General features: G+C 46.9%; 1 protein-coding gene across 1 annotated transcript; it reads left to right on the top strand.

Annotated features, from left to right (window-relative positions):
- Positions 1-3,448: 3,448 nt before the first annotated feature.
- LOC144157749 (uncharacterized) lies at positions 3,449-15,246 on the top strand. Its single transcript, XM_077688522.1, has 4 exons — positions 3,449-3,555; positions 3,959-4,150; positions 9,437-9,556; positions 14,635-15,246. Exons 1-4 carry the CDS (start codon positions 3,505-3,507, stop codon positions 14,833-14,835), a joined length of 564 nt encoding a protein of 187 aa, XP_077544648.1. The 5' UTR covers positions 3,449-3,504; the 3' UTR covers positions 14,836-15,246.
- The last annotated feature ends 630 nt before the right edge of the window (positions 15,247-15,876 follow it).

Here is a 15,876-nt window from a genome sequence, read left to right on the forward strand (position 1 = left end):
TAAAAACAGTACTATCACTAGACGCAACATAGGCAGGACATATTACGCGCTACCACTAATTTCCGCCACGTGATGTAATTGGTAGGAATAAAGTGTGAATAAATGACACTCAAAATATAAGGTGGTGATATTGGTGAGTGATTTTACGGAAAGTTCGTGTGAGAGCGCCTTCATCGTAAACTGTCACAGCGGGCTACGGAAGTGCTGAGGTTGCGATACCATACCTTAGAAAGAAGCGGATTATTGACGGAATCGCAAGCGCCTTATCCTGTCTGCGGGTCATTTTAGGCATAAAATGTACGTGGCATAAGACACCTTCTCCGAGAACCTGTAATTAATGTTGGCCGGCTTAAAAATTGACGTTAAAGACTCCCGTCATAACCAACGGTGTAGCCTTTACGTGGCTGTAGTCATAAACACGAATCACTACCACTTATGTGTACTGAACGAAGCAGAAGGCGGCGAAGTGTTTCCGTTTGCGTTTTGGCGGATGAAGTTAAGGACGATCTGCGATATCCACGTCCCCACACTTGTCTCGCTCAATGTACGAGTCACCCACAGCATTAGCAAAAACGACCTCGGCCTTTGCTAGCTGCCAGAGATCGGCTGACTGCAAGGTGTGTCGTCGTTATTTAGCAACGCGCCGAGACCAGAGTGATCCAGGTGTAAGACGGCCAGTGGCGCGTCCGGGCAGGTAACAGAATTAGCAGCGTTGGAAAAGACGGGAGCAACTAAAGCAATTAAAGCTTGGCGTTAATATTCTATGAAGTTCGTGTGACCATACGTGGTTTCAAATTGCGCTATTTTCTTGGCAGTGGAAGACTCGAACTTTTGAGCACTTGGCAGCTGCCTAATTGCCATCGACAATGGTGCAATCATAGTAAGCAGTTTAGGCCTGTTTTTCCGCCACACTAAAAAATGAGCACCAACAAAATAAATTCCATACAAAGCCGCCCCAGAGCTAAATTCGGCCTGGCGAGGGTGGAAACCCGTATGTCGGTACCAGTTCTTGCATCACGACAAAAAAAAAAAAAATACAGGCTTTACAATCCGACAGTGCAGCACAAGTGGCTGTCGAAACGGTACGGTTGGTGCAGTCACCCGCTACTTCTCCTACCCGTGCGAGTATGTATTCCAGAAAATTTAAGTATTCGAACGGCACTTGCCGCACCAACAATGTCTGCCCTAATGTGGCCATGCATACGAAATACAAGTTTGTTTTATTCGAAAGATTTTGGGTTTGTTGGTGCCCCCGTGCTTGTCCGGAAGCAAACGATGCTTTATTCTTTGATAAATTAATCAATTTAAGATAAAATTTGATTCCCCCGCCAAATCTTGTGTTTTCGTGACGCCTGCCATGACGTCATACGTGCTTGGGAACCTTGTTTACCGTTAGTCAACCTAGATGGCACCCCCACACCGCGGCGGGCCGTTTTCTGCCCTAGTTCTGGACCGTATTTGTACCTGGTTTGTTTTCGTTAAGGTAGAAGTGTTCGCTCGACAAATATGGCCACGTAAGACACCGTCGCTAACACAAATCAGCCAGTGTCGTTTTAAACAACCCCAAAGCGCCGCACTGCTGTGCATCTAAAACAGCACAGCCGGCGCAGTACCAGCAGTGCGCATCGGTACTTCTATGTTTACGGGTACCGTCGCAACTTCCAAAGTTTAACCAAACATTCTTAAAACTATACAAAAAATGTGCCGTAAATGTTAGCGCAAACAGCTCGTTAGGCAAACCTATAAGCTCGCCTGATTTGCGTCTGCTTTTGCCGCCTCAGAAAATCGCAGAGCTGTCGCATATGACATTACAGGCTCTGTTGCGGGAAATGAGCTAGTGGGTCGCATGGCCATTCTCTTTTGTCTTGATTATGTACCTTATATGAGCGAACTTCACGTTAAAAGCGGCGTCAGTATGGTTCTAAAGAGGCAATCTTTTGAATGAACCGAACTTGTGTTTTGTCTGCGTGCCCCTTTAAAGTGGCCTTCAAGACAAAACTCAACATAAAAAAACGGCTTTGTCCCAATAACAATAATACCAAATTCGTAGCAAACTTCAGAAAAAAATTACCGCAGATACAGGCTGTTGCACCCGACATTTATTTGCTAACGTTCCGCTAAAAGGTCCCCATGACTGGCAGGACCGGATCGTTCGTCAGTAGGCTTTCACATCTCTGGCGGACAGGACGCGTTCCCACGCGCTAGCGCACACCAGCGGCGTACCGATGGCCTACGCACTCCAGAAAATGCTGTCGGCCCGGAATGCGATGATAGGTTAATGGGATAGACGTCGGCTGCACAATACGAGGGTCCCGGGTTAGATTCTCACAACGGGAAACTTTTGGTTTCCTAATTGGCTGCACATGTTATTGTTCCGCACCGCTGATAACCCCGTACCTCTCGGTCCTTTTGGGTGGCCAATTAAGTCCCTCGGTTGGCGGTTTCACGGCGCTATGGTCCCGCATTCGGCTCCCGCGGCCTGTCCACCACATTTTGTTCTCGAGGTTTTGAGGTTTCCTGGTACGCCGGACAAATAAAGTTCGGCCTGAACAGCCCTGCTCATAATATTACATATGTTAGGCAAAGCATACGAAGCAGTGCCGGCCTCCCAGTCGCTTTCTGGTGACATCTCTGTGGCGCCGAAGGAACAATGTTTTTTAATTGACGGATGGCCGTAAACGAAGTCACAGCAACACATGACTTGGCGATTGCAGTGGGGCCTCTAATTTTGTTCGATCTTATCGCTTTAATCATAATGTGCTGTTAACAGATATGTTTAGTTTGACGTACAGGTGCTCGAAAAGTTAAACGGAGCAGGCGAGCGGTGGCTGGAGCGGGAAGAACTGCATGCCAGCGCGGTCTATGAATGGATGCTTCGCAGATAGAGAGAGTCCGTGGGCACATCCTGCTGGCTTATCTGGATACGCTGACGCTCGCGTTATCGCCGGCTCAAGCGAAGCCGCGCTGCTCTCATACCTGCTCGCCAAAAGTGCTTTCCCTGATTGCTCGCCAGGGGTGTCATTTTTAAGATAATTGTTCAATGCCTGCGCATTAAATAGTTTTCTGTATAATAACAAGTATAAAGCAGAAATCGGGCCGCGAGGCTACTCATAGAATAGGCAATGGCCGTAAGCACGGGCCTTAAATGAGCATGGAAATAGCATGGGGTCCACGCATAGGCATTATCATGGCAATATGCTTTGCCGAGCATTGTCTAATATTGGTCTCCCACAGCTTGGCCAATTGTTGGCTGGTAACCTTCCCAACCAGCAGCCAATAATGGCGCCCGATGTATTGCCAAGCTCGCACGCACTGGGAACTTGTTATTTGCCATGCTTGTGGTGGGTACTTTCTGCTGCTTGGGATGCTGCTTGCTTCCTGTGCGTTCAGCAAGTCTGACATTATTTCGATTCTGCATCTTTTGGGCGCAGGACATTCACCCCAGACATATTCGTTCTCCGAGGCCACTATTCCTTGACAAACGACGACAAACCTGGGTGCAAGATGGCTCCACCCAACATCTACAAGGCAACGCCAGACTTTCCGGTTTCCATGGTAAGCAGTGCTGTTTTCAGTTCTCGAAGCCTAACACAAGTCGCTTGTACATGAGGTGAAACGATAAACCACTATATATGGCTTCTTGAACACGGCTCACAGCAGCTATTCCTTACGCCTCCGCCAACTTTTCCTTCCTGGACCGGGAGTGCAAATACTTGAATAGTTGGCGTAGAAATAGAAGTACTTGTAGTATTCCCTGTCGTAATATTTGCAGTTTCATCGGAGATACGACCCGCTGGCAACTGACTTGGCTCCTACTCGTTGCATATGATCTGTGCGGTTGGTCACTGCGAGGAGGTGGTGCTTGAAGTCACGCAACTTGCAAAAACACCTTAGGTGTCACAGGCAACTAGTTTTGTAGCAAAAATGTCAGATCTGACCAAACCTGTCCTTTTCGCAGCAAGCCGCCCACGAAGGTCTTCTACAACTGGCGTCAGAGGGCCACCACTGCGCATGGGCGGTGTCCATGAGCGCTGCGGGGCGATGGAACCGTCCACTCATGGGCGCCAGTTTGAACAGGAGAGACTACGAACCCTTCAGCCCTTGTGCACCCCTGCCGTTTAAAAAGAAACAGTTGGGCACAATCTTAGACGTAAATGCCACACCCGCCGACAGATTTTGAATTATCAATACGGCTATAATTATTCATTGCAGATTGAGCAAGGTAACCGCAAACCAGGTTTGGGGAGTTACAACATCGATACCTGCCACGGTGGCAGAGTCGCTAAGGCGTCGGGCTACTTACTTCAAGGACGCAGCTTCGATCCCGGCAGTGGTGGCTGCTTTTATCGTGGAGGCGAAAAGAGGAAATCGTGCTGTATCGAGAGTTCGCCGCAAGTTAAAGAGTCCCAAGTAGTCGACATTATTCTGGAGCCCTTCACAACGGCAAGCGTCCTAGCCCAGGTGTATATTCAGCGCGTTAAAACTCACATTCAATGAACCAATCAATCAATCACTCATTCGATTTAAACATCGGATAATGCGTACTTCTAGCCAATTTGGACATTTAGAATTTTTCGGGTTCCAGCTGGGTTGTGAATTTATTTCAAAGACACACTGACATGCATATAGACAGACAGGCCAAAATGTTAGCATTTAAGTATCCTATGAATGACTGTCATTCTTAAAAACGACATTGTTTCAAATTTTGAATTACTGAGAAGGAACATTTGACATGCACCGGAGATGCAGCTGTACGGCTACAGAGGGAAGATATACATTTTTCTCCGAAACGTCGCTCTTGAATAAAAAATCCCTCCTGGTCCAAGATTCAAACCCGAGACCGCCGCCAATCGAGCTTACGACTATGTTTTAGACACAGCTACGTAGCTTTCCTTTGTATCCGTACAGTTGCATTTTAAATACATTCCAAACTGTGCTACACAGTAACTTACACCACACTGGGACAGTTCCCTAAATTTGGTCGAGTAACTACGGGTGTAATTGGGCACGCTTTGAGTTCAGCGTCGAGAGCGATGCGAACTGTGTTAGGAATGTAGAAAGGTCTTCACGCTGAGGCGCAACAGAGCGTTAACCCAGCACCGGAAATTTCCGCTGAAAATTGAGAGCTTGGCTGGTGTTGTTCCGTTTAGATTTACTAAATGGGCTTTTATCGTAGAGCAAACTCACTCCACGAGTTTGCTCGTGGAGTGAGTTTGCTCCATGCTTCCAGCGAGGAGCAAACTCACTATTTACTGCTTGGCTGCATGAAATGAAATTTGTTACCCTTGGAAGCACAAATGAATAAGAGGTGATAGTTATGTTTAGTTGAGAAATGCGAAAATAGGGGTCTCAAAGCAAAGTAGAACTCTGTTAGCAGGAAGTCGCTTTCTTGGTGGCCTTATGCGTGTTCATTTACCAACCGTGAACTGGTGGCTTTTACTGCAAAGCAGTATATGTAGCCCCCCTCCCACACTTTTCATTCAGGTGAAGTCGAATTTACTCGGCGCTGTTCCGGGCCTTCTCATCGCCACCGCCATCCCCTCTTTCACAATGGTTATCACTACGGTTATTCCCCGCGACAACACCAACGCCTCTTTTACAAGTTGTGCAATCAACTGACAGCGCCCGCAGCACCGTTATCAAATGAAACGGGTGTAAAAACACCAGAAAGCCGCTGTTGCGCCTCAAATTCCACCTCGCCTACTAGCTGCGGGTCCCTGATGGTTTGAAAGCAACATGCCCCGTTGGAACAGCGGCGTGAGCTGAAATTGTACTTTAGCATGAAAGCCATTCCGAGCAATATTGTCCTGTCGGCGGTTTCATTGACAAGCTGGTCATAGTTCTTCTGGCTAAAGAATACTGGATATGAGACTGGCCGCATATAAAGTATTGGTCTCTCCGTTTGCCGGTGTATTTTACGGCTCACTATACTCCCATCCGTTATTTCTGGTTTAGGCGTGCAGGAGAAGGAGGAAGTGGAGGGCGGGGGCATGCACGCACAGCACGGGTTAATCCGCTACCGATGACATACCTGCCGTGGTGGTGGGAGTCTCATGGCTCGATGCACCCTCTCAGATCTCCTCCGCAATCGAGCGGTTTGTGTCTGGGTTGGTGTGTTGTTCAAACAACAAGATGCCTACACATGGGAAGCGAAAGGGACACCCACGTGTGTGCCGGCAAGAATGAACGTCGAGGCCTTCAAGGTGCCAATTCGCAATGGGACGGAGGCATGTCGTTTGCTTGAAGGAAGAAGAGCGGAAATTGAATGAGCGTCAGCCCGAACAAAAAAGGGGGATGGGCGCGAAAACAATAAAAAGCCTCTGTCTCCGTCATTGCCGCTTCAAGTTCAAGCTGGTCGAGTAGCTGCGAATTCCTCCCGTATGCTCAGCAACTGCTCCATTTGGAACGCCGACGTGGGCTAACATCACTTGTTCGGTTAAAACGGCATTCAGAGCGACATGTTCGACAGTATCTTTCTTTTCTAAGCACCCGCTCATGACCGATTGCCGGTTTATACGTACACTTATTGGGATTGGAGGGAGGAGTGGGGAAGCGGCCCGCGTAGCTTAAGATTTCATGCCCGTACTGATTACATGTCCATTCTGTTGGAGTGGTTTGAACGTGCCGTCGAACAATGCGAACAGTCGGGTGTCGTCAGTGGTAGAGTGGTGTGGGTTGGCGTGTTACACATACAGTAAGATGCCTACGACGAGAGAGGGAAAGATACAGCGTTACGTTTGTCCGCTAGGATAAAGCTCCGGTCTTTCGAAATTTTATTCAGGCTAGGAAGTACGCTCAGTAATAAATTACAAATAAACGTGCCTTGTTTTGCGCACTCAGTGGAGGGCTAGAGCTTCACAGGTTATTCGTTTTCACGGAGTGGAAGGCCACTAAATTTTGTGAACTTGAGCTCACCAAATTCTACACTACCTTTGGTGCAGTTAGGTTCAATTCTCACCGCTGTATAAGAGGGCACCCATGTCGCGGATCGTTGTTGCGCAAGTCTGGCTGCCTACCTGGAACTTCCGCTGAGAAGTTTAACCCTACGGCGTTCATAGGCCGGCTGGTTTGCTCGTCTCTTAGTGAATCTCGTGGCTGCCACAATGAATAAAGCGGACATTCGCGCAAGCGCACTTATTCCTGCGTTCCCTATCTCTTCCCGGTCAATGCGTTGATGCGACACGCAGTACTTTGAGGGCGGAGGGGGAAATGCGGATTTTACAGGCGTATTTTTCAGGCGTAGTGCGAGCGCTCGTTCTTTCAGTTGAGCGCCTGTCAGGCCCGGTCAGCGACTCACGAACAGCAAAGCTATGCCCTTACCTGCGAGGCTGCAGAGGAGTTACCGGCGTTCTCCCCTATGGCCCCTTTTGAAGAAATAACGCCGTATTATACATGGAGTCGACCACGTTACCACGTGTTCCGTCCAAAACATTCGAAAAGAAGACGGTACGACTCTCCGTATGCCTTATACCAACAATTTCCCTCAGCCATTCCCAGCTGCAATCTAGGTACCCTAACCGATACTCTGCAGATAGTCAATGTCAATGCAGACAGACCAACCAGGCACTCAACCTAAAATTATCCAGATGTATTCAATATACACCTGTTGCGATACTCTTCTTCAGAATTCGGGCGTCACGGGCCCCCTTCCTTAGTTGAAGCGAAGAGTTTTGGCGCAGCACCTGGGGGACAAAAACTGGAGTTTTTTTTAAATATACGTAACAACAAAACTTAGTAAAACGAATCATGATTGATTGATCAATTGATTGTTGATTCATTGATTGAATTATAAGTATTTTAGGTTACTTAAATAAATATTTAAATAATATTTCACCAAATGTGCCCAAGATAGACATGCAAAAAGCCGTCCTGTAGTGCAGGGCTCCGGATTAACTGACCACATGGGAATCATTAAAGTGCGCCGTAACCTCGAACACACGGGCGTTTTCGCGTTTCGCCTCCATCATAAAAGCGGCCGCCGCGGCCGGGAATCGAACCCGCGTGCTCGAGCTCAGCAGCACAACGTCATATTCACTGAGCCACCGTGGTGTGTAAAACATAAAGCTTGTCTTCAAAACAGCAAAACATAGATTGAGAAATATTTATTTATGCTCTTAGAGTTTCTTATCACTTGCGGGTGTGGCCCTAAGTCATATTTGAGTGGTGCTTCAACTGTATGTCGACATATGGCAGGCTATTTAACCTTCCCCGTGCTGGCCACTGTTTGCCCGTGGACCGGCTTTTGATACATGAGGCCCATGGGGAGCTTCTCAACTGACGTATTCTTAGTAACTCTGAACATCGTCATCTTAGGGTGTGTCCAAATTTCAAACCTTCCCGCTGTTCTCTCGCTGCTCCGCCTGTCTAAATTATGGGAGAACCTTACGACCACCGGTCAACTAGAATACGAGATTACCCGCCGCAGTGGCTCAGTGGCTAAGGCGTTGCGCTGCTGAGCACGAGGTCGCGGGTTCCATTCCCGGCCGCGGCGGCCGCTTTTCTGTTGGAAGCGAAAAGCAAAAACACCCGTGAGTACGAGGTTTAGGCGCACGTGAAAGATCCCCAGGTGGTCAACATTAATCCGGAGCCCTCCACTACGGCACGCCTCATCGCCAGCGTTGCGTCAGCGCGTTAAACCCCACAATCAAAAAAGAATACGAGCCTATTCTGTCGTCCACAGCGAAGACCGCTCGATCGTCCCATGAATCCGTGGACTGAGGGACCGCTCTCACAAAAGAGCGCCGTAAATGTTTATACCTCCACAAGCACCCACAAACAGGCGCTGGGACAAGTGGTGCCCTCCTGCGCACTGGGTGCGAGGGCTATCGCCGATTTGCTCATCGCCCTGTCGGTGCTTGCCGTCCCCATTACACTGAATGCAGTGAGGGTACCAAGCCGTGGCTTATCACGCGCTATGCCACTGAATAGGATGGAAAAAGACTGGTGGAGGCCTCCCAGCTGCGCATGCCAAAGCTGGAACGACGGTGCGCTCAGCACTCGAAAGCCTTTGCAGAAATGAAAGCCGCAGAGTGCTAAGTCTTGCCAAGAAATTCCCTCGCTGTGGCATACAGCTTAGCTGGGTTAGCTACAGCTTAGGTACAGCTTAACTGCGCTCACATTCAGTTCTATTGTGAATGAAATGTAAAGCCTCCTAGACCTATTGTGGCTGGCGACCAAAGGTGAATTGAGTGGTCTTTATAGGTTTCAAATTCTCTCGCAGCTAGTTGGTTGAACTCAGTTACCTATAACTTGCCTTTACTACATATAAAATTAACAATTGTCATTCCAAACAGCATCCACAGAAACAGGGGTGCCATTGGTACTACAGAAGCAACGATTAGGTTCAGCTCGAGTGAAGCGACGACGAAACTGCTTGCCTCAATCTACTTATCCCTGTTGAAAATTCTACATAACTCCGTGTTTCTTTCCCAAACAGGTATGCTACGTCTTCTACTACGAGCGGAGCACGAGTAGCGCCTACAAGACCATGTTTGCGTTCAGCACTCAGATGGGCATCTCGATGATGTACGACAGCGCGGAAACAATGCGGGAAAAGGTAAGTTCGGGAGGACGACGAAACATTCCACACGGGACAAGGTATATTGGCAATTGATGCCGTTGCGCTCGGCACAATGTAGCACGGTATACACCTATGAATCCGCTGGTGTCGTTGAGCTTTTACAGCATGACGAAAAAAATTAGAGCAGTTTCACTTTCATGTGCGAAGCAGTGATTCGTTAGAGGGGCGCGGCGGCCTGTTTTGTATAGTTTCAGTACCAGCCTGGCGTTGATACCACAAGTAGTCGCGAGAGGGCACCGCCGCCCCTGAAAAAGCTTATAAAGAGACACTTCATTGAATTTTTGAATATTTTAGTGCAATCAACACCTTAATTGAACAATGTTTTCCTTATTTTAAGTTATCGTCTACTTTTCGGCTTCACAACGGCCGCCTCCGTGGTAACTGCGCTGCGCAGAGATCGCCCCAGTACTTTGCATCTGAGAAACCGGTGTCGCTGTGGCGCAGTTGGATTGACATCGACTTCGTAACCCGAAGTACCCTGGTTCGTTCACTACCAGGAGAAGGGCACATACTTTTGGCGCCTCTGTTTGGGTACTTCACGTAACATTATGCCTTACCCCTTACACGGTAGATAGATACCGTGTACACATTCTTCGGTTGGATTGGCCATTGTCGCCCGGAAATCTTTAGCATGCCGTCACTTCAATCTGTGCACTGTCTTTGACCCAGACGCAATGCGCGCAATATTATCTGACAGGTTAATAAGGGTATGTGCCCTCTACATTCCTTCTGATTACGCGCTATCGAGCTCAGACGTTTAGGTTAAGATAGACGAGTTACCACAGCCACGTATTTTAGTAAGAAACCTCAGTGCTCATAAGTCCCTATAGGGCTCTTCCCGCGTGTTTGCCAGAGGACGATTTATTGAAAACTTCCTAACGTCATCGGGAGCGTGCCTTTTTTGCAAAAAAAACATCCTACATACCATAATTAGGACACAACATACCTTGGCAATTGGCTCTAGTGTTCTCCATCCATCACTTGAGTGGGGAATGGGCACAGACATATTTGGTTATCATCTCTTCCCTACCTCACTAACGCACATAGGTAAAGGCCCAAACAGTTCAACTTTCCCTAAAAGGTTCAGGGAAGCAAGAGAGAACTGGGGCACAATTGCAGAAACATCAAAACTTCGCTAAGCATCCATAACCCTCCTGCACGTGGATGAAGCAGCCGAACTTGTCACGGCGCACATCCTCGACGCCGACAAAAAGTCCCTTCCCAGTCCTCTGCTGCCCCGCGCAATCCTAGGAGGCCCTGGTGAAATGGAGACTATAGGCGGGAACGAAAGGTTCACAACAAGACGTGGGGTATCTTTCGTCGGTACCCCACATTGAGTAACTTCATACCATTCATGGTACGTTGCGCTTAACAAAGTCGGAATGAGGAACGAGAAAGAACACTTTAACAAGAAGGCGCCACACTAACCTCTGTTTTATTGTGAACAAGAGAAAGACACACATATATATAGCACAGCGAAGGATGAAACAACAAATTCCGGACAGATGGGGAACAGGAGGCAAAAGGGTAAAATATAAAAATATAAAGATAGGGGGGTCGAAGCCAGTCCACGTGTGGTCGTTAAAAAGATGATTCTAGAAACATAATCTCATGCTGGTTGAGAGTAATGGAAGGGGTGCTAACGCACTGTCCCTCATGCCCTGAAATTATGGAAAACGCTTCGTAAATCTCACGGGACATTTTATCTTTAGCGCGGAACAAAATGATGGTTTTGGAAAAATTAACCTCACACTTGCATCTCGCACGGTGTGCCGACAGATTTCCCACTGCGCTGACCTGTTCGCAGGCATATCTTTGTTCCCGCAGTCTGTCGTTCATACACCTGCCTGATTGCCCGATGTAAAAACGACCGCAAGACAAGGGGATCTTATACACAACCATATGCCGAGACTATGGAAGAGCTAGGCGGCCCGAGCCCCCTCCGGTGTTTCCCTGAGGGGGCTCGGGCACCCCGGCGATGCTGATCCTTCCCCCGTCTATTCCCCCAAGCGACATTACCAGTTGAAATTTCCTTACAGTTGCCTCTACCTTTTCCCTGAACACTTATTTGGGTTAAACGCTTACTGCATAATTAAACAGCGTAGACGTGGACAGCTAGCTTTCATATTTTACATTCATTACTTCGAATTCTTACCACAGGAAGACAAGCGTAATGCGTGTATGTATGTGTGTGTGTGTGTGTATGTATGTATGTATGTATGTATGTATGTATGTATGTATGTATGTATGTATGTATGTATGTATGTATGTATGTATGTATGTATGTATGTATGTATGTATGTATGTATGTATGTATGTATGTACATAAATACATAATGATGTGTACATTTTACCATCATCATCACCATGGGATGCACATCAAGGGGGCGGGGTGAGCCCCCCTGGGAAAATGAAAACTCTCCGCCTGTGTACACAAGTCCCTGTGCGCAATTCGCAAATCTGCGCACGTGCCGATCCTTCCACTTTGCCTTACATGTTCCGTTTTCTTGTCTTATCTGTAACGCTTTGCAAAAGCCACCGAGCGGTAAATGTGCGGTGAAAACAACAGGCACATTATGGTTCCTGCGATTTTTTTTCACCTGTGGGAAACACCGTGAACGTAATGGAAGACAGCAAGTCGCCTGCATTCTTTCACTCCCCTATTTCAACACCTTTTCCTTTGACAACAGTGGTCAGTACTTTTTCTGCAACAGAAACTAACAACGAGTTCTGGATAACCACCCTTCTTAAGACGGTTGACTCGGAAGCTAAGGATTTCAGCGATACGATGGGGACCGTGTTTGGAAGACACGAAAACACAATTTTACCCTTGATTAACTTCGTATGGGCAGGGTCGAAAGGGAGTAAGCCTTTTTCTGACTGGGTGCGATAGGACCAACAAGTGATAGGAAAAGGGCTTACTCCCTTTTGACTCTGCCCATACGAAGTTAATCAAGCGTGGAATTGTGTTTTCCTGTCTTTCGCTCTCTTTCGCTCTCCCTGCCCGTCTTTCCGCTGCTCCTTCGCCGTGCCCTCTCCCTCTCATCGGCCCTATTGCAGCGGCGAACGCCGACGCTACGCTTTCTCCAGCGCCTCTTGCGCCCTCTATCCCTGCCAGGGGTCTCGATCAGCGGACATTCCCGGTCGCGCAAATCCGTTCTTGCTAAGAAAGTGTGCGGGATGTGCGTAAACTGGTAAACAGCGTTATTTCAAAGCTGCGGTACTGTCGACGGCGTTAATAAACTGCGTTAACCTGCGTTACTGCAAAAAACTCGAGTCAGCATCGCAACAGTACAGTACGTGTTGACGTCATGCCTGAACCTGTGCAATCAGATTTCTCCACAAGCATCAGAACAATGTGATGCCAGTATAGTGTAGCGCTGAGCAACTGGGACGGAACTGCTGTCTATCATGCGCGGCTGGCTGAGTAGCGCAGGAGATTTCGGCGTGACGAAAAAAGTATAAATTGAACACCTGTAAGACAGGACATTTTTACAAAGAAAGACTTATATAGGCGTATAAAACAAGCATGGTTACTTGCACACTGGCACTGCTAGACAAGTGCAAAAGAGACCAAACAAAGCTAAGAAAGCGCGGAACCCGTTATCTAACATGCACGGAATATACCGATCAAACGTGCGCTTCTCCTGTCATCAAACAAAATATTTCTAAATCCAGCAGACAAACCTCTCCGTGCTTTCTTAGCCTCATTTGGTCTGCATTGCACCTCTCTCTTCAGTCCCTTTGCGCATGGATAACCATGCCAGTGTTTCGCTCTTAAATATATTCTTTCCAAAAATAACCAGTTGTTAGCAGTGCCCGTCTTTGTTAGTCTTCACTATTAACGCTGTTCAGTTAATGCCATGTACAAACAAGCCTTCCTACAAACCCTCAACTCTCCTGTTGTTGAAATACGTGCTAGGAATTTGAACTCGAGACGACATTGGCGGCAAGCGTCTCTGTCGATGCCACGTTGCAGAATACCACCATTCAAGCTTTGATCTCTTTCCCAACGGCAAGCCGCCTGCGCCCTAATTACTCGCGTTTACATGAAGTTATTTTTATCTCAACCACGCTATACCATACAAAGTGCGCAATGAGCCGCATCACAGCTCAAAATACACACCTTGCACTGATTACTCTGCCATCTTGGAGCACTGCTTGCACGTTTGAAAGCCGTGAACTCATTCTCCGCTGTTATCTCGAGCAGCACTGGGATATCCTAGGGCGCCGGCCTATGGCTGCGGTAACGTCACTCGAAAGCTATGTATATCGGTGTCCTCGTATATTGGAACTGTTCATGTATACAAGAGTCTAAATCACTACCAACATATCTGGCTACTTTAGTCCCCGTTTAGCGCTTATCTTGCCAGAGCGAGAACCCGCGTCTATGTTGACTGTCAACGAGAAACCATTATTTTCTTTTTGAAGATAACGTGTTAAGGTCTAAGGCCTGTCAATACAAAGTCCTTATTCTTCGAAACGCTTATGTTTATTGGCTAACAGGGGCAATGAATGCGAAATACAACATTGTTCTGTTTGAAAGAAATAACGCTCGATAACTCACGTCGTTCCAATCCAGGCATACCGATTAAATTCAAGAAACAACGGAGCTCTGAAATTTCGCGCTACAGTTACGTAATAAAACCGCGGGTAATGTCATGCAGGCCAGCACTGAAAACATTCACCAGTGTGTTCCATCCACATTATCACTCACGTGACACCATCAAACGAACTTAGGGGGCCCTACAATCGCTTAGTTATGTTTCCTGGTTGTGGCTTCGATTGGTAGCCGCCAATCGCGAACGAACAATATTTTGTGAAATCGTACATTTATTAGCTGGCGGATATTGCTGGTGAGCCACCACAGATTCATGTATTTTCCATATTATTTCGATTATTCGTGTTAAGTTTGCGGCAACATTGGTATCATTGTTATCGTGACACGGCCGTCTTTCCAACGAAGCAAACATGTATTTTGTCTTCATGGCCCCTCAAAGAGCCCATACCCGCAATTTAACAACAAAATGTTTTTGTTTTGTTCCTCATTGCAGCTGTGCAACTTCAAAGCCAACATGACCGAAGTCAAGTACGGGGTTGCGGTGTTCGACGCAGAGTACGGAGACCCAGAGGGATGGTGCAAATTTGGCAAATTCGGACGCATTGCGATGGCCGGTCGCCTCGTCGCGTATTTCGGCGACAAGTTTAAAACCGGGTCGGATCTCACCGACTGTCTGCTCCTTCCGTCATCGTAGCAATAAGGTTGTCTGTCATCGTGAAAATATTTTTCAGTAATATTTTTCAAAGTCTGTGGCAATATTTATTTTTTTCTCGCACAATATATTACTCTTTTGTCTTGATTTATTGTAGTGTCTCATTACATTCTGGTACGTTTTTTGTTTTCATAATGTCCTGTAACTCAATAGCCTGGTGCTGTATTGACTCTAACTTGAAGGTGCCTGTTTCCAGAAAGAAAAAAAAGAGTCCTACAATAGTCTTCTGAAATCAGCGCTTTTAGTTGCAGAGACTGCGGCCTTTGTTAGAATACATGGTTAAAAAACGCGTACGCTGTGTTATCCCCACTCTGAATTCTTTGATTTCTGCCTCTCCATCCTCGCCTTCATTATGTTGTAATAAAATATCTAAACATTTTAACAGCATCATTTTCTCGCATACAATTCTGTCGATTCGTATTGAAAATTCAAACTGCTTCATTATAGTGTCTGAAAGTATCTGTAAGTCTTTAACAGCGTCATTTTCTCGGATACAGATCTGTCGCTTCGTATTAAAAATTCAAACTGCTTCATTATAGTGTCTGAAAGTATCTGGAAGTCTTTACGGCGTCATTTTCTCGGGTACAGTTGTGTCGATTCACATTGAAAATTCAAACTGAAGTAACATAGTAACGTATATTTACAAGGGGTGGGAGATACATGAAAAGATTTAGAGGTTTTAGCTAACCGCCTGAAGGACCTCGTATGCCAGCTGCCTTAAAGATGAAGAATGAGAGCGAGGAAATTATAAAAACGGGAGAGTCACGGAATTAGGGGTAACACAAATGCTAAAGAATAAATTGAACATGTTGATTTATTCCTGGCCACTTTATACCAGGCTTACCTAAGAAACAACCATACGGTTCCTATAAGATAAACCGTTGCCGTGAAAACCTAATAGCCTTTTTTATGGCATCTAATTAACGTAAATGCTTTATATTCTCCACGAGAACGTGTACAGTGACTTCTGACAGCGTCATTTTAAGGTGAAAGCCTTAAGTGCCCCTTTCTGCCAAAAAAAGC

This window comes from Haemaphysalis longicornis, unplaced genomic scaffold (assembly GCF_048455015.1).
Source record: "Haemaphysalis longicornis isolate Haplotype H1 unplaced genomic scaffold, Haemaphysalis longicornis Haplotype H1 scaffold_10, whole genome shotgun sequence".
NCBI classification, from domain to species: Eukaryota; Metazoa; Arthropoda; class Arachnida; order Ixodida; family Ixodidae; genus Haemaphysalis; species Haemaphysalis longicornis.